Source organism: Notamacropus eugenii, chromosome 6 (genome assembly GCF_028372415.1).
Source record: "Notamacropus eugenii isolate mMacEug1 chromosome 6, mMacEug1.pri_v2, whole genome shotgun sequence".
NCBI classification, from domain to species: Eukaryota; Metazoa; Chordata; class Mammalia; order Diprotodontia; family Macropodidae; genus Notamacropus; species Notamacropus eugenii.
The window spans coordinates 338327940-338355845 of record NC_092877.1 but is presented as its reverse complement, the minus strand read 5'-3'; the positions used below and the strand labels follow the sequence as shown (position 1 = coordinate 338355845).

General features: G+C 40.2%; 2 protein-coding genes and 1 long non-coding RNA gene across 3 annotated transcripts in view; 2 read left to right on the top strand and 1 right to left on the bottom strand.

Annotated features, from left to right (window-relative positions):
* The window catches only part of WWTR1 (WW domain containing transcription regulator 1), a 176578-nt gene extending 172432 nt beyond the window's left edge, over positions 1 to 4146 (top strand). The window contains exon 6 of the mRNA XM_072618279.1: positions 376 to 4146. Within this exon, the coding sequence (XP_072474380.1) occupies positions 376 to 560 (185 nt within the window). The 3' untranslated portion in view covers positions 561 to 4146. The remainder of the gene's footprint in view (positions 1 to 375) is intronic.
* Positions 3723 to 15059, bottom strand: LOC140510021 (uncharacterized). Its single transcript, XR_011969052.1, has 3 exons — positions 14825 to 15059; positions 10197 to 10293; positions 3723 to 4697 (listed from the first exon to the last, which is right to left on the bottom strand). It is a non-coding gene; the product is annotated as an uncharacterized lncRNA (long non-coding RNA).
* Positions 8059 to 26865, top strand: LOC140510019 (transmembrane 4 L6 family member 4-like). Its single transcript, XM_072618280.1, has 5 exons — positions 8059 to 9193; positions 10223 to 10312; positions 13149 to 13285; positions 23548 to 23737; positions 26643 to 26865. Exons 1-5 carry the CDS (start codon positions 9020 to 9022, stop codon positions 26658 to 26660), a joined length of 609 nt encoding a protein of 202 aa, XP_072474381.1. The 5' UTR covers positions 8059 to 9019; the 3' UTR covers positions 26661 to 26865.
* Positions 26866 to 27906: the final 1041 nt, after the last annotated feature.

Genomic DNA, 27906 nt, shown 5'->3' with positions numbered 1-27906 from the left:
CAAAAGCCAGTCCTCTTCCCATTATACCACATTCTTATACTCTTAAGAAGCTTAACTTCTTTTGAGGAGAATGATAATAGTAACACCTGACATTTATATATTTATCTTCCTTTCTGAGCCTCCCAAACGACACAGGAGGTAATTACTCCAAGTTATGATGTCCATTTCAAAATAAGAAAATTGTTGCTTACAGACAAGAAGTGACTTGCCCAAGGCTGCACGTAGGAAGTATCAGAGGTGAGATTAGAACCCAGGTCTTACTGACTCCAAGTCTTCAGGTATCCATGCAGTTCTAGTGAAAATTGGACTTGGGTTTTTATTAAACTTTGTTCTTCAAGAACTTTTGCTGTTGTTGACAATTGCTTTCTCTCATAGGGGAAAATGTGGGACAGACACCGATGACTCTAACTGCCCAGCAGACCCGTTTCCCCGACTTCCTTGACTGTCTTCCTGGAACAAATGTTGATCTTGGGACTTTGGAGTCTGACGACCTGATTCCGATCTTCAACGACGTGGAGTCTGTCCTTACCAAAAGTGAGCCCTTCCTGACCTGGCTGTAAACTGAGCTCTTGGCTTTGGCCCAGCCCACCCCCCCACATCTTCCATTTCCTTCTCCTCTTTGGAAAAGACATGGAGCCCAGAAAGTACTAAAGATTTCCAATGACTCTTTTCCATCCATGTGGTCAATTGAAATTGTTGTCTGGATTTGATTGACAAGAACTTAAGTCTAAATATATAAATGTCTGTTTTCTCTTTACTTTTTAACTGTATCTGTTTGCTATGGCATACTGGCTGAGGCGTGCCTGTAGCCCAGATTTCAGGGAGAGATTGCAGACTTGTGCCTTTTCTCTGGTTTCATTGGCCCGTGAAGAAGCTTGTGGGTGTTAGTTTAAACTAAAAGCTGATGAACAAGAAAAAAAGCTGAATTTGATGTGACAGCTTCAGCCAGGATCCCTGCACCAATTTAGCCCCAAAGTGCAGGTCAGTAGCTATATTATGACAATAGTACCAAATGCTTTACAAAAATCAAAAATAAAACTCTATTTAACTTGAGCTTTCAAGAAATCATTGTATTGTTAGTCAAATAGTACTGTATGGAAGGCAGAGTAGCTTTGAATCCATGCTAGCTATGATAATAATAACTGTTATTCTCCTATATTTGCAGAGGCGCAGACAGTACTGTTATAGCTTATCCTCCAATATATTACTGTATTGCTTCCAGTTAATGAACAATTCCAATTTCAAAAGTAGCAGATTGTCTAGTAACTGTTATATTCTAAAGAAGCCATGAAAGAGACCACATCGGTACTAACCATCACCACCACCAGGAAAACAAACCAGTGGAATTGCACAACATACAATTATGATAAAATGCAACTCAGATTTTGATGTTTATTTTTATTAAGCACTCGCTGTCATTTTGTAACTGATTATATAATTAGCAACAGAATTTTTTTTTGATACATCTGTGGCAACTGCTTTTTTGATTTTGGGAGATTAATCCTAAAATATATCAGGATAGGAAAGTGTGGCACAATTTACAACTTGACGATAGAATACCCAGTTGCCTCTTTTTTTTTTTAATAAGCCTTGTTGGTCTTGTCTCCAAGACGATAGCTAATTGAAACAGACAGTATCGATGAAACTGTAATCGGGAAACAACCGATCACTGAATGACCTGTAAACAAATGCTGGCTTTATGGGGAGGGTACATGGTGGAGGCAAATGTTTCTGAATTCAGTCAAACTATTCCATGTCTGCTAATTTTATTATCCAAACCGTTTTGCTTGCTACCATTGGTATAAAAGGCATATCACATATACTCAATACCTCTCATGTAATCAAGAGAAATTTCTTTTTGATATGTTTAGGACTGAGAGTGCATAAAATATAGCTAGCATTCAGTGCCCCCAATATGCCAATGACGTCCTCAAATGTTTTAATATTTTTTCAGCTGTCATTATTTATAATCTATGAATTTAATCTGTTTTAAAAAAACTTTAACAAAATGCATTACTTTTTAAAGGCATTATCATTAATTCCAGTCTCTGAGCTAGGACTTTTCAGGTCCTAGCAAAGAAAGGAGGCTGATCACTCATTTAAGTGTTTTATTTCTTGTTGTCCTTGTTGCTGATAGTCTGTTCATTCAGATTCTTTCTTATGTATTAGAACACACAAGAAGTACAGACTATCTTTTATCTTGTTGGGAAGAAGGCAGGTGAAAAGGTCAGAGTTCACGTAGCAATGGTGTGGAAAAAATATGGAAAGGTTGAAAGTCAGGAAAAATGGATAGGGATAGGGATGTAATCGTGCCCCAGAGTGAAAAGAGCTTCATGTGACAGGTGCCCAAACAGAAGTGAATTTTTCTATGATGACTTTTTTATACCAAAAGATTTTTCCATTCTATTTAAAAAAAAAAACCAAACTACTTTGGTGCACTTTACATTGGAGAGAAAGACAAAAGAGGGAATGAGAAGGATGAGGAGGAAACTACTGTTACTTCCAAAACAAACTTTTTTCTAAATAAATAGTAGAGTTGAGGTTTTTTTTTTTTTGCTCCCTCCCTCCCCCTTATGTTTGTCTGATGAGTTCCATCCCTCTCCCCTTTCTAATCTCTCTCTTCCCTTTCCCAACACCCCCTTCCTTTTCTTAATTATTTTCTTCACTCTCTGTCCCACTTTTTCCTTCCCACACCCAAGCATAGGGAGAGGTAGGGGGAACAGAGCAACTGGATGGAAATGTTTCTTTCTCTGCCAAATTGAAGGGAGCACTGATTCTTTCCCCTCTTTTGCTAGAAGTAATTGAAAAAGAGGGGAACAATCTTTTTGAACAAACAAGGGACCTAACAAGGCTAAGCAGTGTTACTGGATTTTTTTAAAGTTTTTTTTTCTCTTTAAGACTTGTTTTCAGGTTATCAAATTAAATCTGAAATAGCTATCCCTCATTGCTTTTTTAAAAAAAATACATGATTAGCACATTGGGGATTTACAGTCTATTTTCAGAAATGAATTTTCTAGTATGCTATAGCTGGAATTATTAAATATTAGGTGAATTTTTCTTTCCTTAGAGAAACTAGTTGAACATTTATTATTAAGGAAATTATATTTTCCCCCAGAATAAAGCAAAGCATTGATCAATATTGTGTTATCACTTGAATACAGCCAAGTAGAGTGTTTTTTTAATGGCATGTAAAAATAAAACATTGTTTCAAAAAAAAGGGGAGAAAAAAGAAAGGAAGAAAGAAAAGGGAGAAAGAAAAAAATAGTTAGAAAACTTGAAGCAGTAGCAGCTCTTATATATACAGTTTCAGATAACTATCATCATAGACCTCCCACCAAATTAAACAGAAGGTGCTATCTTACAAGTTTTTGTTAGATTTTAAAGCAACTGACAGAATGCCAGTTCTTTTTAGTTTGAAATGATAATGATGAGATAAAAGAAAATTCCTCATTGCAACCAATTAATTTTAGCATGGGAAAGATACATTTTGAAGTGTATTCCTTCCCATGCCTTTTCTGACTTAAAAGATATTTGAAATGAATTTTTGGACAAAACCTTCATGTTTGTAATTCCATGGATGCAGTGATTTTCAGGTAGTGTCTCACTGCATTATTTAATGATGTGAAATGCAACTTTTTTTTTTTTTTTTTTACAATTTTCATGATGTACAGGAAGTATACAGAGTGAATATGCCGAAGTACCCACAGGCACACAGTTGACCCTTGCTGGGTAAGACAGTTCTACATCCGTGTTGGTGGCATGGAACAAACAGGAGGGAAATTGTCTATTGTGGCTTTTATTCTGATAGTACTCTTAGAATGTAGTTGTCAGAAGAAGCTTGACTTAATGACACAATGCTGTTTGTAAGACATCGTACATTAATTTTAAATGGAAAAAATGGGTGATCGACAAAGACTGTTTCCTAATACACTACATCCATGTATGTTCTAGTGCCTTAATTTTTTTAATTTACTTCTACATTTTTTTGTTATATGACATATGTGTGAGTGTTTATTTTGAATTTAGATGGCCATGCATACAAAATGTATGCAGTCAAACCAATCAGATCAAACTGTTGTACCCAGAGTTTGGTACTGGTTTTCTTCTCTGATCCTGTACAAGAAAAATAAATATAATTAAATTTCACTTGGTGGTCTTTGCTTTTTTTCAGTCTTTGGTGTTGTACCTTTAACTGGAAAGCTTTAGTGATGAGAGGATTATATATGACACCTTTTAGAAGAAAAGAAAGAAAGAAAATCCTGTAGACAAACATTTTCTTCAATTTCATGCCTGGAATTCAGGAGCATAATAATTGTTTGTAGAATTCTGGTTTTCATTTTATTTCAGATTTTTGAGAACATATGTTACCAGGTCACTCTTCCTTATGTTACTGTACATTATGGAGATGCAGGGTTTGCTCATTACACCAAACTCATCAGAGACTCATCCTTTCCAAGCTGTTGGTCTCTTTTCCTTACAATACCAGAGCCGATATTTTGGCCCTATTCTTTCATTACCAAGTCAGGATGAATAATACTTCAGATACTCATGTTTAGTGCTGTCCCACCACCGCAAATTTCCTTGGTTTTTTTGGTTTCTGTGGCTCATGGCTGCCATCTTTATGGCTGTGGAATGATGGAATTTCAAAGCTGGAATCCAAGTGCCTGCTATGTATGTGTCAAACCCTGCTTTTGGTACTGGAGATATAAAGACAAACAGGAAGCAGTGAGTTTTCTTAGAGTTTACTTTGTAGTAGGGAGAAGCAACATATAAATACAAAATATTGGGAACAAAGTAATTTTAGGGGTTTGGTGGGGAAAGAACCCTGAAGCAAGAGCACTAAGGGACCTTGGCATCCATTTAGACTAACCTCTGACTAAAAAAGACTTGTCTCGGCAGACTTTGACTGAATTCCAATTTCACAGAACAAATCCTTTTATTAAGGGCATTGGATTCGGTCAAAGGGCTGTACTTGAAGACCTAGAGGGCCACATGTGGCCTTGAGACTGCATGTTCTCAATCCCTGATGTAGAGTCTAGGCATTATCTCAGGAGACTTTTAAAAAACAATCTAGGCCAGGCACAAATTTAAGAGCACTTTTGTTTTTTATTTGACCATTTTAGGCCTCTTAGGAGCTCATGACTCAGTGTAGGAACCATGAGCCCCTGAGCTCTGGGACTCTTCCATCATCATATTTGGCAGAGACTAGTCAAAGACATGGGAGCATGCTGCTATCTGAATGCTCACAGACCTCCAAGATTCACCAAGGCAGGCATGGAGTGAGTTCGACTGTCTCTGACTTGTGTCCTGTGCCTACCATGGCAGCTAGTTTCAAAGCTCAACTCTCTCTGAGCAGAAGTCACATTTTGCTTTCTACCATATCAGAATCCCAGAAGAATTCTCTGAAGTATTATTGATACACATCTGAAGCAGACCTTTTCTTTTCTCAAACATGCACTGATTTATCACAAAAGTACTCATTTAGAAATGCATTTTCCACTAAAAGTGGGAAATAATACAGAGTAGAAAATGTGATTATATTGTCTTTCCAAATTCTCTCTCTAGACCAATATAGTATTAATTAAGGGACTGCTTCCATATTCCTTCTAGATCCTCTGCCATTTTAGGAGTGTATCCAGGGAATTCTTATATCATTTCTCACCCAGCTGTTCTGCTGGATTTTATGATCTCAAGAAACTCATCAGTGTTCAAGATGAAATCCCTAGAGCCTTTTCCTCCCTCTCGTTGGAGAAGTTGTGGGGTGGACATCTGGGAATTCCTCCCAAATCCCTCGCCATTTAAGGAGGGTGCCCAGGGAATTCACATCATCATTTCCCACCTGACTGGAGCTATCTTGGATCTTCCGATCTCTAGAACTTATTATCCAGCAAGATGAAATCAACTCTGTAACTCACACCAACTCAGGTCATTTCCCTCTCTATGACAGGACTTCATCATTTCCCTTTTCACCTTCTTTTAAGGTGTTGTCTTTCCACATTAGACTGTGAGCTCCTTGAGGATAGGGGCTGTCTGATGCCTTTCTTTGTGTCTCTAGCCCTTAACACAGAGCCTGGCACGTGGCAGGTGCTTAATAAACGTTTATTGACTCCTACTCTGGTTCTGCCAGTATGAAGGAAGGGAGTGCTTTAGCTATTAGGAAGGTTTTCTTCCTTATATCAAGCCCAGTTTGCCCCTTGGCAATTTTGATGCATTGTCCCTCCTGACTGCTTTTTGGAGCCAAAAGAACAACTCTAATTTATGACTCTTCATAGCCGAAGGCAGAAAGCTACCTCCCCTTTGTGATCACCTGCCTCCTTCCTGCCCCCATCCCCTCCAGGCTAAACAGCCCCAATTTCCTCACACAACCATCTGGGTTGTCTTCATCTGAACATTTTCTAGCTTCTCAACATCCTATCTTAAACATGGCAACCAGAGCTGACCATAAAAATGGGGCTGTCACCTACTTCCTGGAAACTATCCTACTCTTAATGAAGCCTTATCAGATTAGCTTTCTTATCTGCCTTCTCACATTATTGATTCATATGTAGCTTGCAGGCCACTAAACCCTCCTGACTATCACCATGGTACCACGGTCTTTCCCTGGAACCTTAGGCTAAGGCATGGAAAGAACAATATTTTATGGATGGGAGAAAAAAATTGATAAACATCCCTTAATATGAAACATCACGCAAGTCATGAAAAGAAAAATTTGAAAATCAACATTTTGTTTTAATTTTTGTATTAGTTTAACCAAAATAATATATAATTTAGATGGCTCTACATAGTTACATGTTTTCAACCATTACTATGCATCTTAATATTTACTGACAGCAAGGTTAAGCAGGCTTTTAATAACCATCCTAGCTATAGCTCATACAATCCCATTCTGGCTGTATCTTGAATTTTATATCAATTTTATATCCAGTCTACTGTTTTGAAAATCTATATTAGCTTTTACCATCCTACTTTTTTTGAGTGGTTTTCTCCTTCTGATATGATTTTCAAAGGCTTTCTAAAATTCTGAAAATCATGACCATTCTATTTGGTGTACAAAGATATCTTCAAACCTTTGTCAAGTTGACATGGTGTCGCATAGTGAATACCGGAGTAGACTCAGAGTCTGAAATATGTGAATTCCAATTCTACTCCTGACAGTTCTTTGCTATGAGACCCTGGGCAAATCTTATGTCTATGTGCTTTAAGTAACCCCAACTCAAAGAGTATTTGAGGATAATCAGGTAAGAACACTGGTTTTCTATGACCCCTTGGTTTCTTTATTAAAATCTTTTCTCTGGGCTAATGCTCAATAAACTATACCATGAAACTTAGGGATGGAGGCTCCATGAGGATCATATTACCATGACTGGTCTTCGAAAAAGACAGAAGATGCCCTGGTGGTTGCCACATGAGAATATGGCTATATCCCTCTCACCTTCCACCTTTCTTCCTACTGACAAGTAACTTTCTTGCATAGCTCTACCCTTTTGGATACCATTTTTGTGCTGGTGCTGGGATGCCTTACAACTATGGTGAGTTGGTAGAGACTTTGTCACAGGTCACTGAAATTTAGAGGGCACAAAATGTTTGTACAGACATCCTTTCAGTGGCCTAGAAGCTATGACACTAAAGGTGGGGAACCTGTGGCCTTGAAGCCACATGTGGTCTTCTAAGTCCTCAGGTGTGGCCTTTTGACTGAGTCCAAGTTTTACAGACTAAATCTTTTTATTAAGGGAATTTGTTCTATGAAGTTTGGATTCAGTCAAAGGGCTGCACTTGAGAACCTAGAGGGCCACATGTGGCCTTGAGGCCTCAGGTTCCCCACCCCTGCATTTATTCTCTCCTTCAACTGAACTTCTATATTATATTACATTACATTATAGTATAGTATATTTATGATAATATATTAATTATATCATATATGTCATGTCATATTATATCATATCATATCATATATAACAGATCATACCATAGCATATGTTATATCATGTTATATTATATTATATTTTGTGCCTTTACAAAAACCTTTCATATTCTTTTAGGAAGAAACATGTCATGTAGCTATAAATTATTATAAGTACATCCTTCCCTTTTCCTTTAATCTTTAAAAAAAATTATATTTTGTTCTTCCAGACTTTCATTTCTACTTGTACCTTTCCCTCTCCTTTCCTCAAAGGGCCATCCCTTCCCACACAAAAGAAAAAAGAAACAGAAGAAAAAGAGACCACAGGGAAGCCCAGCTGTCTGTGCAGTATTCCATATCTACAGTCCTGATTTTGGTAAATAAGGGATCCTCTTGTCTCTTCTTTAGGGTCAAGCTTCAAGAATATAATTACATAGCGTTCGACTCTTTCCATGACGTTTTTACTGAATGTCTTCTTTTCCCAGTTATAGAATACTTGCTTTGCTGAATTCTTCGTACTCATTGTTGTTATTTGTCACAATAATATCCCATTCCATTTATGTGCTACAATATGTTTAGGCATCCCTCAGTTAATGGGCACCTCCATTGTTTCTAGTTCTCTCCTGTCTTAAACACTACTGTCATAAGTATTTTGGTGTACGTAGGACCCTTCTTTTTTGCCTTTGGGATATATGCCTAGCAGTGGGACCTCCAGTTCAGGGTTAGGAATATTTTAGTCATTTTTAGCATAATTCCAAGTCCATTTCTAGAATGATCTGGCCAGTTCACAGCTCCACCAACAGCATATGTGTATGCCTGCCTTTTTGCTGGTGGAATATTAACAGATTTTATCAGTCTCCTTGGTGAAATGATTGCTTACACGTGATCACATTTTATGGAGGGACATAAAAAAAGCCTACCACTATCAGGAGAGCAGGTAAGTCGATTGGGGTGCTCTGCCTGAATCTGAGAGACTGAAATGTCCCTCCAGAATGGCATCGGAGAAGAACATCTGGAAGTTCTGGCTTAGGACCTCTGAAGAGACAATGGCAGGAGTGGGTGGAGGGCAACTGCTCATTCTTTCACATTCATTTCCTTTGCTATCTTTTCCTCAGGAGGATGTGTTCTGTGAACTGTGCCAAGTGCCTGGGGTGTACCCTCATCCCTCTGGCTGTGTTAGGCACTCTGGCAAATATTCTACTCTTCTTTCCTGGATCTTACAAAATAGACAACAATCTAAACCTCTCCGAAGAGGTCTGGTATTTTGGAGGAATATTAGGATGCGGGGTCTTGGTGAGTAACAAGCTTCTAAAAACCCAGCTCAATTCCTTCTCCCCCAGTTCATTTCTCCTTTTCAGGACATATTGGACTGGTTTATACCCTCTTTGGTCTTACTAGTATTCTGGCACTTTAAGGCTGAGAATTGATTTGGGGATATGTTTAGTTGTTAACAGAAATCCTCCCAGGTCAGTGACTTTGGTGTAACTATGCATTCTGTGAAAGAATTAGTATGGTTGACTTCTCTCCTCCTCCTTTTCTTCCTTTAATCACATCTGCCTCCATGAGCTTGATAACAGGCTTGATTATTATTTTGCCATAAGATAATATCTTTGGAAAAAAAACTATATTATTTCTGATAGATAATTGGACAGATTGATGAAGGTTGGATTGATGAGTAACACATTTATTAAGCACCTATTACATGCCTTGCAATGTGCTAATCACTGGGTATACAAATACCAGCCAGTCTCTGCCTCTGAGGAGTTTACATCCTAAAGGGAGAAGACCAGACATAAAGGGGAGCTGGAAAGGGGAGGTGGGAAACTGGTAACCTGGAGCTGGTGACCACGAAGTGAGGTGGAAGCCTACTGGTTCCAGGCAAGATCACTCACCAATCAAATGGTTCCCAGAATGAAATTCAAGTTTCTAGTGGGGAAGAAAAGGGGGAGATGGCCTGAGTGGAAGGCAATGGTCTGAAGTCTTGCCTGCAATTGCTTCCAAACTCCCAGAACAATCACTTGCTCTTACCTTGTGTGTATTACTTAGGAACAAATATAGATGGTTAACCTCAATTTCCATATCCGTAGTTGTACCATGACTTTGAAAAGAACCATATTCTTTTTTAGCTGTACCTGCAGCATGAATCAATTATGAGCACCATTGTTTTGCAAGTCACCTCCACATTCTTTGAAATCTCGTAATTCCTCTCAGCCCTTATAATTCATCATGGGCCAGGACTCTTGAATATGAATGGCATAGGGGACCCCCAAGCTCCCTTCCCAAGGTCCACACTCACCGTGGTTATCTTCCTGTTGTTGGCAGATGATTTTTCCTTCTGTCTCATTGTTGAATCTGAAGAAGAGTGATTGCTGTGCAAACTATGACCCGGAGGACTGTGGGAAGAACCTCAGAGTGAGTGAAGGAGGGACAAAAAGGGCCTTCAGAATGTCCAGGTCAGAGTGATTGCCCTGACCTCATCCTTTGGGAAGCTTCCACTCTGTTGGAAATGGAGGTGGCTTGTGGAAGCAGTGGAGAATAGGGGGGCAGTTTCACAGCTAGCAATAATAAAACAACCCCTTAATAATAATTCATATTAACTAGTTAATGCTAATTATTAGAATGAGTTGTATTAATAGCAATTAATTATTACTACTAATTAATAGTAATTAATAATAATTAATAACTGACACTTGGTACTTCAGAGTTTTCAAGGGACTTTACATATATTATATCATGAGCCTCTCAACAGTCCTGAGAATGAGGTATTATTATTTTACAATTATTTTTATTATTATTTTTACAAATTAGAGACTTGGCCATGAGAACATACCCAGCAAGTATCAATGAGGATCTGATACCAGATCTTCCTGGTCTTAAGTCATCACGATATTCATTTCTTTCCATTGTACCTTTCGGTCACCATGCAATCAGTCATAATATTCTTGTCATCAGACCCAAGCCTCAACTTCCTTCCAGTCTTTCCCATTTCCCTCTATTCCCATTGCCTTTGATGTGCATAGAATTCTCAAATATGCCCCCTTCATTCTACACATGGTTAGCTGACTTGCCCCAAGGTTATATAGCTGAATGGTTATATAGCTGAAAAATGTCAGACTCAGGACCAAACCTCAGTTCTTCTGATCCTAAGTTCAGTGCCTCTGCCCATCTAAAAAGTTTTAAGATAAGCGACCCACAAATTGATTGGCTCAGGTTCCCCCACCCCCACTCCCTATACATGATACATCCCACACAGCTTCTCCTCCGGAGTGGCCCTGGTGATAACAAGAAAGTCTGGGCAAAAGGGAAAACACCAATGACCATCTGGGAATACTCATAAAAAAGGAAACTTCCTCTGTTGTCACCAGGTTGTAGAGTGAAGATGTTTCCAGGGGTAACAGGATGAAATCACTTTTCCTTCTTAGAGATTTTGCTTTGAAACCCATAATTTAAACTAATATACGTGGCAAGTATTCAGCTCGCAATGTACATGTATATTTCTTTCTAAAAATCCATCTATCTATCTACCATTTATTTGTTCATTTATTTACTTATTATATCACCTACATTTTCCAATGTATTTCTCCCTTTTCTTCCCTTACTAACAAAAAAAAAGAAATTGAAAAAAAAAAGATACCCCCCATTTGAAAAAAACAACCAAACCAAACAAACAAATCAAATTCAATTTTGATTGTTTCGTTTTCATAGCTGTTCCTTGTATACTGTTGTAGTCATGATGGATAATTGTACAGTAGATGTGCATATGTCTATAAGTGCACACATATACATTTGTGTGTATTACATGATATATGATAAACAGGATAAATTGAAGAAGACCAGAGAGAAGGTACTAGAATTAAGGGAGATTCAGAAAGGCATTTTGCAGAAGATAAGATCTGAGCTAGAATTTGAGGAAAGTCAGGAGGTAGAGATGAGGAGGAAGAGACTGCTTGGCATTGGGGGAAGTCAATGAAAATGCCCAGATTGGGGGAATAGAGTGTCTTGTACAAGGAATGGCAAGGAGGCCAGAGACACTGGACCATAGGGTAGGTGGAGGGGAGAAAGGCCTAAGGAGATTGGAAAGGGCCAGCTAGGTAGCACAGTGGATAGAGTGATAGTCATAGAGTCAGGAAGACCCAAGTTCAAATCTGACCTTGGACACTTACTAGCTGTGTGACCCTGGACAATCACTTAACCTCAATTGCCACAAAAAAAAATGATTAGAAAGATGAGAAGGGGTCAGGTGATGAAGGGTTTTAAAAAACCAAAAGGGATTTTATATTTGATTCTGGAGGCAATAGGGAGCTGTTGGAGTTGATTAAATGATAGGATGAGGTGATATGGTTAGACTTGTACTTTAGAAAGGTCAATTTAACAGCAGTGTAAAAGATGGACCAGGGTGAGGAAAGATGAATTGAGAAGACCCACCTGTAGGCTATTACAATAGTCCAGTGGCAAAGTGATCACGGACTACATCAAGGTGGTGACAGTGTCCAAGGAGATATATGAAAGCCATTAGGAAGATGTGACAACTTAATTGGATATGGAGGGTGAGGGAGAGGGAGGAGTCAAGGATGGCTAACTGAGAGGATAGGGGTTTTACTTGACAGTAATAGGGAAATTTGTGAGGAAAAGGTGAGTTCGGTTTCAGACATGCTAAAATTAAGATGTCTATGAGAAATATAGCTCCTTCAAAATCCAATAGGTTATTGGAGATGTGAAACTGGAGTTCTGGAGAGAGGATAAGATAGTACAATTAAACTCAAGAATAGTTGGCATAGAGATGAGAGCTGGAAAGTGGGAAGGAGGAGGCCCGGGTGGGGACAAGCCAGGCCTTTAGGAGGCCTGGGAGAGTGCCTAGAAAGTGATCCAATAACTTCCTGGGAAGTGCCAACCTCTGAGTGACAATTTCATAATCTATAAATTGGGGATAATCCTATTTGACAAAATTAGCATTTATCTAGTGGCTACAATGTGTTCGGAATTGTGCTAGGCACTTTCTACAGAAATGATCTCCTTGGATCCTCCCAGCCATTAGGGTGCTGTTATTTTCCACCCCTGCTTTCTACCCACTGTGGTCCCCGCACTATCCCTGCATTCGCATTCTTGCCCTCCTCTGCTTGTTGCAATGAAGGCCTGGAAGAAGAGCCATCACTCCAGCATCTGAAAGGTTGCCTTGACTGTTTTTGATCTTTGTGAAGTTATGTTATTTCAATGGAGGGAAAAATAGCTTTTTCTTTCTCTTTTTCAGATGTTTAATGCCATGCTATTTGCTGGGACTGGCATTGTGGGAGCTTTATATGCATTGGTCATCTCCGTGGTTGCTATTAATAGGGGGCCCAAATGTTTTGTGGGAAACAATACATGGAAATATCCCTTTCATAATGGGTAAGATCAAACATTATGGACATGCAGACTTTCCCATCAGAATCATTATCAATGATACTCTCTGAGTGACAAAATCTACTTCCCTATTAATGTCTATGTTCTATTTGTTCTTTGGAATATTTGATCTTATAGCAAAAGAGGTCTTTCCTTGTGAATAAATCGGTGTGGATCTTATGACGTGGGGCGCCCAGAGTAACCTTAAACAGCTCCGAGCCAAGAGAGATGGCAGACATGGAATCCAGGAGTTGCAGGGCCCTCTGGCCATTGCCTGGTCCCATGAGCTCATTGGAAGGTGAAGCTTAGGAAATTTGTCCTGGATTACATAGCAAGAGACAAAGCTGGGCTTGGAACAATGGGTGGCCTGACTCAAGGGAGTGCTCCTGTACTTATGCTGTTACACCAAACTGAAAGAGGAAGTGGAGAGAAAATTGGGGGGAGAAGAGAGAGAGAGAGAGAGACAGAGAGAGAGAGAGAGAGAGAGAGAGGAGAAACAGATTGAGACAGAGACAAGGAGAGTAAGAGGAGAAAGAGAAAGAGAGAAAAAGAGGAGAGGAAAGGAGAGGAGAGAAAAGGGAGAGAGAGAAAGGAAGAGAGAGAGAGAATATTTGATGCTAGATGACAGGTTAAGGGTCATCTTGCAGAACAGAGCTTTTTGTGAGAACTTACATGGAAGTAGAATTTCACAAGATAGCAGACCTAATATCTTTTGGGAGAAGGTATAAGAAGAAAGGTAAAGAAGGGCTCAGCTTGAGGCTCGGGGAAAGGAAAATATGAATGAATTTGTTATACCTGTAAGAGTGAAAGAATGATTTGTTTATCCCTGCTTCACTTTAAGTAATGCTATGTGATCAGTTCATTTCAATCAGACTTTAGACTAAATATGAAAAGTTCTCAGAACTGGAATGATGATGTCCAAGTACTGTGTTTGGATAGCCCAGGGACGTTTGGTCATGCCTCGTCACCTGTGAATTATCAGTCAGGTTGACAAGAGATTCATTCAAGAGGCCCCGGCAAAGGGGTCATTCCAGCATACTCCTGAGGAGCAAAGGTAAAATCGAGCTATGACATAGAAAGGAGATATGTGTATGGTGCATGCAAGAAAAGGATCGTTCTTTCTTAAACATCCTCTCCCTTGGCCCATCTATTCACAGGTGCTGCAATATCATCTGCAATTTCCTTTTCTAAATGTCTCCAATAAGATGTTTGCTTCATCTAAAAAGAGACCAGAGATTAACTAGAGATAGATCTAAATGTAAAGTGGAGACCCCAAACTCCGCCTAAATGTTAAGCATTTTCCTGGCTGGACGTTTGGAGCAATTGAGACAGAATTCATAACCTTTTGTCTAAAATAAACTCCCTGAACCTGAAGAGGAGGGAAGCACGTGAAATTTAGGGGTCATTCTATTGTCCCCAGGCTGAAATGTTATAAGAGCTAAAGTTCATCTCTCCTTGGCATCAACACGAGCCATCTGATCTTAATATGAGAGAGGTTCAGATCATGTCACATCTTTCAGAGAGAAAGGAAAATTTTCTTCTTACCTGTCTTAGACATGTCTCATTAATACACCCAAAGTGCCAATAATGGTGAATCTTATGATAGTGAAAGATTCATGAATATGATGCTGAAAATTTATGATGGGGCAGCTAGGTGTTTCCCAGTCCTCCTCCTTTACTTCTTTCTTAATGAGCAAACCATATGAGGTCAGAGGGAAAAAAACAAGCACATACTTCTTGACTTGGTAAAGGACCTGGAGTTGGAATATCCTCCAGGGAACTGGTCAGCGGCTAATGTCCCAGTTCTTGGTTACCTTTGTGAAGTCACGGGTGCTAGGTGGCGCCATAGTGCATAGTGTTGAGCCTGAAGTCAGGAAGATTTATCTTCCTGAGTTCAAATCTAGTCTCAGACACTTATAACCTGTGTGACCTTGGGAAGGTTACTTAATCCTGTTTGCCTCAGTTTCCTCATCTGTAAAATGAGGTGGAGAAGGAAATGCAAACCACTCCAGTATCTTTGCCAAGAAAACCCCAAATGGGGCCATGAATAGTCGGACACAACTCAACAACAAATTTATAAATGCCCCCTTTCATATGCTATTTTAATTTAACATGAGGTAAAGGAGCCTTTTCCTACTCTACCCTCTATTTTTATGTGACAGATGGTCCAGATGTAGAAATTCCTGTTCAACCCATTCTAAGACTAAAGGGGCAGGGAAGGATTCTAAGAAATGGTGCCATTAATTGTGTTTCAGCTTTACCTTCTTCAATGGCAGCTATTTGGAAGGTAGAATTAGTTGCTAAACTACATGTTCCCGCTCAAAGTGAAGAAATGGGAATCAAACAGAATGCTTAACTAGTTTTTCTGCAGCAGTTTGGCATATGCTCCTTGAAATAGGAAATTGTGTGAGGTCTCACAGAATGTCCCAACTGGCACCTTACTTTTAGAGCCAAGGCTGAAGGAAAAAAAAGATTGGGAATGAGTAGCTGGGCAGGGGGAGAGAAAGGTCAGGAGCCCTTTGTTCACTACCCATGGAGCTCCAATACTTTGTCCTAATTATCTTTGTTCCTTCATGTAAACATAACAGAGGAAATGGGCAGAGCACGCATGGAACTTAATTAAAAAGCATGATCTCTGCTGGACAGTGGAGAGAGCATGAAGATGACCAAGAATCCTGGTCTCAACTCAACTTTACCATGGATAAATATCTCTGCAACTCTCTTACCCTCAGTTTTCTCATCTAGAAAATGGGAGTAATAGTGAGGATGATGATAAAAGCTACCATTTACACAGTGCCTTAAAGACTGCAAAGTTCATCCAATTTTATCCTCACAACAATCCTAAGAGGCAGATGCTATTTTTACCCCCATTTTATAAATGAGAAAACTGAGGAAGACAGAAGTTATGTGATTCACACAGATAGTGTCTGTGGCTAGATTTGATCTCAGGTTTTCCTGACTCCTGGACCATAACTTTATCCATTATGGACCTTACAAGGTTGTTTGCATATACTCTATTTCTTTACCTGTCTGCCCATCTATCTAATCTATTTAATCTATCTATCTATCTAATCTATCTACCTATCTAATCTCACTATCCTATCCATCTCTCTATCCATCCACTTATCCATTTATCTATCTATCATCTATCTATCTATCTATCTATCTATCTATCTATCTATCTATCTATCTATCTATCTATCTATCTACCTACCTACCTATCTATCTATCTTCTATCATTGACTTTCCTCCTCCCATGATTATCAGGATCTAGAATTAGAAGGGACACCAGAAGCCATCTAGTCGAATCCTCTCATTTTACAGATAAGGAGACTGAGTGATGTAAGATAATAATAATGTGAAGGAAGAATTTGAATCCTGAGTCCTTTTCCACTGTATCAAATACACTCCCCTGCTTAGATTCTCCAGCTTGTCAAGTCATCTCAGAGGTGATAAAATAATAACCCAAGATTTAGCCAGCCAAAGGAAGGCTTCTCAGCAGATGCCTGCTCTGTGGACCTCACACCTATTGGCCTCTCAATGCTTTTGGGCCCTTTTATTTTCACTCATTAAAATTCTTTTTGACTTTCATTTGAATACTCGATAACTATCCATTTAATGACCGTGTTAGCCATCGATGGAGTTTTACCTCTAGTTGAGTCTGTATTCCAAGTAATCTGACTTTAGGAAAGCCCTATCTTGCCAACGAGCCTTGGGGAAGTAGGTCACTGTGCCATGGGGATTGGGAGCTCTTCTCTCTTCCTTGGTCACTGAACCTTCCTGGTGGAGTTCTGGTGAGGTCCTTTGCCACTACTAACTAGTATGCTTAATTCAGTAGATCAAATTCTGGTTCCCAAGGGAGAAAAGTGTTGGAGAAGAATCAGTATTGGAGAGAATGATTTCATCTGAATTCAGAAGAACAAAACTGTTCAGGGGATATGGAGGGATGTTGTTCAGGTGTGATTTCATGTTGACAGCATAGACTAGTGAGGAAGGGCAAAGACTGAATTTGAGGAGAGAAATGGGACAAATTGAGGAAAATTTGAAAAAAAACATTCTCCAGATTCTCTTGTCCAAATTCTACTCCTAACTTGGTTGAGGAAGTAGGAACAAGACTCTGAAGAATTTAAGGATATAAAGAGATTATGGGAGGTCAAGGAGGATTGTGGAAGACAGTCTAGAAGTGGAACAATTGGAGGGTCAAGTCAATGGATTGAGGGGTCTGGAGGGCAGGGCTGGTATAGGGCTGAAGGGAAGGTGTTAGAAGCAGGTTTCCAGTGTGACCCTGGAGTTGATGAGACAGTTGAGTGAGGTCCTGCCTAGAGGCAGCCAAGGGGCCTGAAATAGGGATAGACATGGGTTCAAACCTGGCTTTTTCAGACCCTTACTAGCTGTGTTTGCATCCTGGGTCATCTTCAGTCATCTTGATGAATGGCACTGGATCCAGATGGGTCTGGAGGAGAACGTGAAGCTGGTGACCTTAGCCCTCCCTCACCCAAATCAAAGTTAAGTTCCAGTTATGTCATCATTTCCTGATGTCATGGTCTTTTTAGAAAATGAAGGCCACAAACAACAATGGCTGTTGTGAGTCTCAACTCAACTACTATTTTAAAGCACTAGTCAACCTAGGAGAAGCTTACTTCCTCTCTCCCTTGTCATGTTAGTAAGAGGTCATAAATAGCTTTGAATTCTTAAGCAGGTACTTAGGATTGATGTGTAAAGACCCCCAAGTAGTTTAACAGAAAAAGGCTAAAAATCTCAACCAGTATGGTAAGGATGGGAAATGGTGCAGTAGTTTTCAGTGTTTGGTGTCTGTTTTCCTGCCACATTGGATTCCCTCCTGGAAGAGAAAGAGAAAGGGCTGGAAAAACACTCTAGGCTGCTAGAGATAATGAAGTGTTACCAAAAGAAATGAAAGTGAGGTTTTAATGGGGAAAATAGGGGATTTGAGGTAGAGGGGAGATGTCACCTTGTGTCAGGAGATGGGAAAGTGAACAGGTGTTGCCTAGAAGAGAAAGGGAAGAGAAAGAACAGCTACAGTAGAGCTCCCCCAAACTAGGCTGGAGGTTCTGTTTGAAGGGTGGGTAACTGGATGATTTGAGGATACAGAAGCTACAAGGCCAAGAAGAATTCTGTGGTGGGTGTGAATAATGTCTTGGTGATACAAGCCTCTATCAGCCCCTTTCATGGGATAGAGGCTTCTGGGTGACCGATTATCCAGTAAGGGGCAAAGGAAGAAGAGAAGAGGAGCAATGTTTGGAGATTTCTCTTAGGGTGCACAGAGGCAGCTATTTATTGGCCTGATGACAACAACAGAGAGTTCTGTTGTCTTCTTAGGATATGTTTCCAAAACGTGGCCCACCAAGACTTATCAAAATGGAGGACAATTATCCTGGCAAGCTACTATGCTTCCCTGGGTCTCAGTTTGTACCTCAGTAAAAAGTGCAGATGGCACTGAGGAAATCTATGATGTGTCTAGAGGGGGTCAACATATCCCAAAATTGAACAAAAGGCATCCTCAAAGTTGCATGACCTCTATTGACAACTCTTCCCGGGGGCAATAGGAGGAAACTAAAAATATTACCAAAAGTTATAAAGTTTGAGAATAGGAAACTGATCTTAGAGTATAGGCTGTATTTTCTTGTGGTTTTCTACTGAAAGCAAGGGATACAGAAGAGAAAAATGGATTTGGGAAATGAACAGCTAGCTGAGGTAGTAGGGTCTGAGTTTGGGATATGGATTTCAGAACAACGGCTTAAATTATAGGGTTGACAACTGCCTGGCCAGAGATGGAGTATCCCTCACCTGGCGACTAGATGATAATACAATTATATGGACTGAGAGGAGGTTGGATGGTGGGACTCTTGTTTTGAAGTCAATGTGTCCAGAGTTTTGTGCTGTTTAACACTTAGATAACTGTAATAAATGACATACGGATAACACTAAATTGGAAAGGATTCCTAATACACTCTGCAAGAAGGGTCACATTTGCTCTTTTTGGCTCCAGAGGGAAGAAGCAGGAACAATAAGTGGAGGTTACAAAAGGGTCAATTTAGGCTTAATGTTAGGAAGAACTTCCATGATTAGAGATTTCCTAGCTCTGCAATGGGCTTTCCCTTATCAGTCTTTAAAACAGGGATTGGATGATCATTTGGTAAGTGTGTTATAGTGGGATTCCTTCTGACTATATATTGGATTAGATGGACCCTTCAGTAGCTTCTGCCTCTCAAATTCTGTTTCTCATAAATAATCAGAGGTAGCACAATAGACTCATACAGGGAAAATCCGGGTTCAAATTCCACCTCTGAGGCTAGTTAGCAATGAGTCCCTAAGCAATGAGTCTCAGGAATTCTCTAAGACTATAAATTACAAATGGATGTCAATTTGCAACCCTGGAGGGAGTTCCCACAGGGATAAAATCACAGATCAACGAAATATTCATGAGTAAAAAAATGAAAGTTAGACACTTGACTGAAGACTTTCCTTGTTTTCCCAAAGCTATCTTGTAAATGCACGCTTTCCTCGCCAGCTTTATCAGGTTGATCACAAGGTGTCAGTGTTGGCTCAATTCTCTCTCAAGTCATGCTCTTGCAAGGAAAAGAAAGGGGGCTCAATTTACAAAACAAAAAATAATCACCATCCTCAAATTTCCCAGTGCCATATTTTCGGTGCCTAGTCTGCCAAAAAAAGTCTCCAGAAGCTCAGCACTATAAATTTGATCACTGTCAGTTATTAAATTATGATCAAAGGAACTGCTGCATGTGAGTAATGGAGAAACTCCCCCTTCGCCACTACCTTCTGTAGCATCTTGGGAAAATTACTGGATCACTGGAGTAGTTGGATGATACCTGAGGTCCCTTCTGCTCTAACATTCAATGATTTCTTTATTCTATGATGTTTTAGCGGAAATGGACTGTTGTTTTTCAGTCATTCAGTGATCCCATTTGGGATTTTCTTGGCAAAGATACTAGAGTGGTTAGCCATTTCCTTCTCCAGTAGATTAAGGCAAATAGAGGTTAAGTGACTTACCTAGGGTCACACTGCTAGTAAACGTGTAAGGCTAGATTTGAATTCAGGTCTTTCTGTCTCTAGACCCAGCTTCTATGCACTGTACACACTAGCTTCCTGTGCTAAACTGTTGTCCATTAAAAGAAAGAGGTGCAGAAGAAAAAAATTGATCTGGGAAAAGTATGGCCCGATTGGAATCCTGTTCCACTGTCGTACTTGGTGGGATGTCCAGAGTTCATTATTAAGTCAGCAGCATGTAGAAGCAAGTAAAAAGGAGAGACCTTTCTTTAAGTGACTCAGGCTAATAATTAATGCGATTTAGAAATAAAGAGTGAAATACAGAGGGGAATCTTCCTAGTCAAAACTCCCAACCTTGATTTTGGAGCACCCTAGTACCCTGTAGAGTCAGAATTAGTATGATATCGTGCAGTGAGCCCTGGATCTTTAGCTGGAGGTTTGGGGTTTGAATTCTTGGCTCTGTTACTAATTGGGTGACCTTGGGAAAATAGCACCAAACTCAAACAGAAATAGATCCTTGTGGGCCACATATTGACTTAGGAAAACACAAATTAACATTGCTTGTTTTACTGTATTTGTTTATTTTGTTAAACATCTCCCACTTACATTTTAATCTAATTCAGGTACCACTGGACCCATCCAGGCTTTGGGGGCAGCTAGGTGGTGAAGTAGATGGACCATGGGGCCTGGAATCAGAAAGATCTGAGTTCAAATGTGGTTTCAGACACTTGCTAGCTTTGTGACTCTGGGCAAGTCATTTCACCCTGTTTGCCTCAGTTTCTTCATCCGTAAAATGAGCTGGAGAACCCCAAAGAGGGTCACAAAGGGTCGGACATGACTAACAACAAAAATTCCATGAATTTGACATCTCTGGTGCAGTGGAGAGGGTATTGTACTTGAAATCAGGAAGAACCGAATTCAAATTCTCCTGATATTAGCCATATGGCCATAGGAAAATATCTGTTTCTCAGTTTTCTTTAATGCAGAATGTGGGGGTTGGACATGATGATCTTTAGGGTCCTGTGAGACCTTAGATCTGTGATTCTATGGTTATATTCTAGATGCTGCTTTGTTTGTGATCCTAAGTCACTTCGTTCACTGGGCCTCAATTTCCCCTTCTTTAAAATGATGGGATTGGATTGGATGATCTCTGGTCCTTCCGAACTTTAGCTCCTATGAATCAAAATGCTCTTAAATTTCGATACAAAAAGTTATTTTTGTTTTTATTTGCTAAATAGATACATCCCTAGCATGGGTTCATATACAGGCTCTGCCCCTGATCACCTTGGGCAAAGCACTGTACCCCTTCAGGCCTTAGTTTCTTCTTTGGTAAAAAATGGGGGATTGGACTGGGTGGCCTAAGGACCATTCTCACTCTATATCTATGATCTACTTCTAGAAAGGAGTCAGCATGTCCTAAAATCAGACAAGGAGGTGCCCAGCACTCCCCAAATGAGAAGTCAATGACTGACTGACCATTCTTAGCACTGATGGTTCCCAAGAGCCAAAGAGCCTTCTCTCAAACAGGGACGTCTGATAGATCTGTTTGCTTGAGTTGAACAGGGAGAAAGGCTGTCTTTATTCCATAGCCGGATCGATCGAGAGGTCCGAGAATGATGAAAAAGGAAGGAGTACGCTCTGTAGGTCTAGTGGAGATTAGGGACTTAGTGGTGGTTTGGTGCTTTGTGTTGTGATAATTCTCGTTACACTTTAAATTATTTAATTCAGATAGCATTTTGAAAGCATCAGCTATATACAAGGTGCTTGCCAAAGTACTGAAGACATAAAGACCAGCTTTCATGGAACTTTCATTCTGCTAAATGTATAAGCTGCTTATCCAGAGCCCCTCGGAAGAGCAATGATTTTATACCCAGGGGTCAGGCACTCAAGAGGCTGGATAAAAATGACTTTTATTGTTTGGTCATTTCAATTGTGTCCGACTCTTCGTGACCCCGTGGTTTGCCATTTCCTTCTCCAGCTCATTTTACAGAAGAGGAAACTGAGGCAAACAGTTAAATGACTTGCTCAGGGTCATACAAGTAGGAAGTGGATGAGGCAAGATTTGAATTCAGGTCTTCCTGAGCCCAACACTCTTATCAAATGCACCATTTAGCTGCTACTGTACACAGGAGTTTAGCAACTCTTGACAAATTACTTAATCTTTGCCCAAGTCAAGTATCTGACACAACTATTTATAAAGTACTTGATCATATACATTGGTGGATTGAGTTTCTCCCAGGAAAGTCCCTAAACCAGTAAAATCAGAGCCACACAGAGCGGTTTCTAACTGGCTTGTATTGATTGTTGAATTTTCAACGTTGAACTGTGAGGACAGGTAAGTGGCATCGTAAATGGTGTACTAGGCCTAGAGTGAGGAAGACTCATCTTCCTGAGTTCAAATCCAGCCTCAGACACTGACTAGCTGGGCAAGTCTGTTGGCCTCAGTTTCCTTATCTGGAAAATGATCTGGAAAAGGAAAAGGCAAACCACTCCAGTATCTTTGCCAAGAAAACCCCAAATGGAGTCACAAAGAGATGGACATGACTGAAAACAACTGAACATCAGCAGCAAATACTTACACCTCAGATCACTACAAATCATGCTTGAAATGTAGTTTTGGTCATTGCCTAGAGTTAAGCTTTAATGATTCAGATTCACTTAGGTAGGACACAACAATGAATGCACTTTTTTTTCCCTGAAAAGTCAGCTGTTAAACATTTAACAATAGACCCCTATACTGCTCTATAAACATTGCTTAGACTCAGCAGGAGCATAGTAGAAGGCTTGCAGGAGTGAGGAACTGTGGCCTTAAGGCCACATGTGGCCCTCACATGTGGTCCTTTGACTGAATCCAAACTTTACAGAACAAATTCCCTTAATATAAAAAGATTTGTTCTGTAAAACTTGGACTCAGTCAAAGGCTTCACCCAAGGACCTAGAATGTGGCCCCCAAGCCACAGGTTCCCCACCCCTAGCTTAGGAAATGAAGTCATCAGCAGACCGGAGGCCTGCTGACAGCTATTACTAATAATAGAAATTCATATAACATATAACGTTTTAAAGTTGGCAACGTGCTTTACGCCATTGATCTCATTTGATCCTTTTAGCACCCCTACACACGCTGATCAAGAAACAGCTGGTAAGATGGTTTTGAGATGTGCATAGAACTAAATCAGGGGATTGTTGCCTGTGCTAAACACTACATGTTTGTTGAATGAACGAGCATCTCTTCTGTTACACAGGAACTATCTCAAAGACAAACACTTGTGGAGTATCTGCATCGAACCTATTAATATTGTGCCCTGGAACCTAAGTCTCTTCTCCATCCAACTCATAATAAGCAGCATTCAGATGTTACTCTGCACCATTCAGGTGGTCAAAAGTTTCTTTACCATCATCTGTGCCAAGTGCCGATGCCCTGTGATTTGTGGGGTAGGTTAATTGTTTGTTATTTCCATATTATACCAGTTGGGTCATCTCAGGAGGAGAGGGCTGTTTGATCAAGACACTGACACAGGCTTTGCCTCCATCCACAAGGACCAAAGAGACCAGGCTGCCTGCCTGGCCACAGCTCATCATGGCTATGGCAAGAGGTCATTGGCTGGATTCCAGAAGCACTGCTTTTGCCCTTTGCACATCATTAAGATCACCTGTGGTGAACCAGGTAGACCAAAGTGTTTCACCTTCCATCCAATTCCCTGTGGAAATACAGAAAAGGAACAGGTGAATGTTCACACAGGGCATACATAGCACATCACTGTTAGACCCTAAGCATACCATATCATTAGTTTCCTGCACAAATCTAGAGATAATTGAATTCACAGCCATTTACAAGGGTTTTTAAAAAAATAATTCTTACCTCACAGAGCACATCAATTCAAAACCAATATGTATGACAGCATTTAATGTGAGAGAACTAGATATCATTGTGAAGGAATTAACTCATAGGAGATTTAGTGAGATCATGTAATAGACAGAACTTTTGGACATGGTATCAGGAAGACCTGAGTTCAAATCTTGCTTCAGACTCTTGTGAACTATGTGAACCTAGGCAAGTCATTTAAGCTCTCCAGGACTCAGTTTCCTCTTCTGCAAAAGGAGATGTTAGGATTTGACTTCTGAGGTCTCTTCAGGATCTAAATCTATGAGCCTATAATCCTGTCTTCCTAGGATTCTTTGAGTGTGATAGAGACAATTGAATGCAAATAGTTTCATCACTTATTTTTATCAACTTATTAGCAAAATCAAGTCAGTAAACATTTATTATTGTTTGTTTGTTTTGTGTGAAGCAATAGAGGTTAAGTGACTTGCCCAGGGTCACAATGTCTGAGGCTAGATTTGAACTCAGGTCCTCCTGACTTTAGGGTCAATGCTCTATCCAGCCACCTACCTGCCACAATCATTTCCACATAATTTAGAGTTCCAAATTTTCTCCCCATCTCTCCCCTCCCCCCACCCCATAATGCCTTGCATTCTGATTACCCCTTCCCTCAGTATGCCCTCCCTTCTATCACACCCCTCCCTTCCCTTATCCCCATCTTCTCTCTTTTCTTGTAGGGCACGATTGATTTCTATACCCCATTACCTGTATTTATTATTTCCCAGTTATATGTAAAAACAATTCTCAACATTTGTTCCTAAAACTTTGAGTTCCAACTTCTCTCCCTTCCTCCCTCCACACCCATCCCCACTGAAAAAGCAAGCAATTCAATATAGGGTATATATATATATATGTGTAGTTTTGAGAAAGACTTCCATAGTAGTCCTGTTGTGTAAGACTATATTTCCCTCCTAGGGATCCAGTTCCACCATGTCAGTGATCCTCCTCACCCCAGGGCCTGGTTCAGGGCTGGGATTCAGATCAGCTGCTCAATTCCCTTAGGGGCTTTAGGCAGAGGGCTCCAAAAATGGATGCTGCTGCTGCCCTGCAGGACCAGACTGTGTTCCCTTCTTGTCCAGATGAAAAAGCTTTCTCACTGACCTTTGAAGCTTTCTTTGGTGTTTGTGGGTTGAGGGATCTGAGAACTACTGCTGCTGCTGAGGATTCCACTCCCAAGGCCTGTAAAGGTCGTGTTCCTGCCAGTGCTGAATGGCCAGGGCTGGGCTGGGCTCTGTGGACTGTGCTCCACTCTGTGCCCCATGCGATAGACCTTTCCTGTCAGTTTTCCAAGCTACCTTGGGCTGGAAATCTCTTTCATTCTGCCATTTTGTGGCTTCTGCTGCTCTAGAATTTGTTTAGAGTAATTTTTTACAGATATTTTATGGGCTGTGGAGGAAGAGCTAGAGTGTGTGCATCTTTCTACTCCACCATCTTGGTTCCACCCCCCATAACAAAAAATTCTAACAAACTAAACACTGAATGATCAAAAAGTCTAATGAGTCAGACCTATTTGATATATTACAAAAGATAAAAACCTTCATTCCTCCCAAATGACTTTTTGTTTTCAAAGAATAAGCAGTTTTTGTGTTCTCTAAACAATTACAGCCTTTGTCAGTCATTCAGAGTATGAACATTTTAAAACAGTTTTGAAATACCTCCTCACTCAGTTTGCATGAGCCCTAGATGCAAGGTAGAGAATAAGAAATGCTCTTTCATTTTTCTTCCTTACACGACATCTGGGTTAAGTTGGTATCATTAGGAACATTTTTCCATTCACAAGGATGAGAAATACATGAGATGACAATATTTTCCAAAATTTGAGGGTTCTGGTCTGAGGTATGGTTTTCTTTATGTGGTATCATCAAAACACTGCTTGTAGTCAGTTTTATTTAAAAAAAACTACCATGATGGTCAAGCAAAATGGTCATTCTGCCATTTTAATGACTAATAAGAGGTTGCCTGGTATAGTGGATAAAGGACCAGCCATGGGGTTAAGGAGACCTGGATTCAAGTCCTACTTTAGATACACATGAGCAGGAGTAAGTGACTATACCCCTGGCAACTCTTTTAACTTATAAAGTTACAGAGGCAATCACTAGTCCCTATGGATGGATGAAGTTTCCACATTGGGACCTCCCCCCGTTTGTGATGAATTCACTGACCCTACAACAAAGGCTTAATTAGAATGGCCATTCCTTCATTAGTCACTTGAAGCTCAACCATCTAAGGGTCAAGAAAAAGAAAGGGAACAGATTCAAAAGGAATTACTCATGGGGACATGGTATGTGAATGGACAAAGAAGAGTATCTTGGTTTTAGCAGAAATATGTTTCAGAAGAAGAATGGAAGGTGAATCTGGTGATCATGCAGCTGGTCATAGGTTGAAGGTGAAGGACTGAGAATCAAAAAAGGAAGACTGAGTTAGCAGGGTAATTTGTGGGCCTTTTCTCTTTCCTAGGGAAAAACAGCTCCTTAGAGCTGTGATGAGCACTTTGGGATACTCCACCATCTTGGATAAAGAACCATTATCTCTGGAAGGTTCCTGACACACCACTCAAGAAGGTCTTAGGACAAGGCAGCTTTGCTGGGTATAGGCCACAGTTTATTAAAATTCCATGTTAAAAACTTAATCTAAGAAAAAAGAAAAAAATAAAGAAAATTATTAAGTTGTTTGAGAGTAATGCATGTGAACATTTTAACTTTAAAAAATGTTGGGCAATACCAACTTGACAGTATAAAGTTAACATTTTTTTTTAGATTTGGCCCCTTTCTTGAGATCTAGGGCATGACCCAAGCTCATTTCCCCAAATTATTTGTTTTTAGAGCATTCAGAGATTGGTCAGGCATCTAAGATGGCAAGGTCATCCATTGCTTCTTGGGCCATCTCCAGTTATAATGACTTTTGCCTTGCTACTAGACTTGGATGACTGGAGGAAAGTGAGGCTAATGACTTTGTGCAACTTTGCCTCACTGAAATCCATTTGATGAGTAAGTCAAGACATCACCCCATGAGGTCACTGGTCCTCTTTGAAAGAAGGACAAACAGGGATGAGGGGACTCTAATGCCAACACTCCCAGTTCAGATTTAATGTGGGGATAAAATGAGGCACTGGTAAGTCATTGAACAGTCAACAAAAGCAGATTTATTTTGCCCTCATACAGTAAGGATATGCAACAAGGACCTGGCTTCCATCAGCATTCCCCCCCTCTCCCCTCATTTCCATATGAAAACACATTTGGTCACCAGGATAAAGGAGAAGGACATGGTGACTCACCAAGTTTTCAAAAACCCTTTAGGTCATCGGGAAGCTGTGTGAGGGAAATTGGGGCTCATCAGGTCTCTTTTTAGGGAGACAACTCTGTGGTACAATATACAGAGTGCTGGACCTGGAGTCAGGAAGACTAATCTTTCTGAGTTCAAATCTGACCTCAGACAACATTTATTATTAGCTGTGTGACCCTGAGCAAGTCACTTCACCCTGTTTACCTCAGTTTGCTCATCTGTAAAATGAGCTAGAGAAGGAAATAGTAAACCATTCCAGTATCTTTGCCATGAAAACCCCAAACGGGTCACAGAGTCAGTCATGACAGAAGTACAAAAAAGGGACTACAGAAAGTTTGAGATCTGCTAACAGGGTACTCTTTTTTCTGCATTGGATTAGTTTCCATCCCCCAGTCGCCCCTGACTTCCTTAGGCCCTGGGAGGGACTTCTGATCATCAA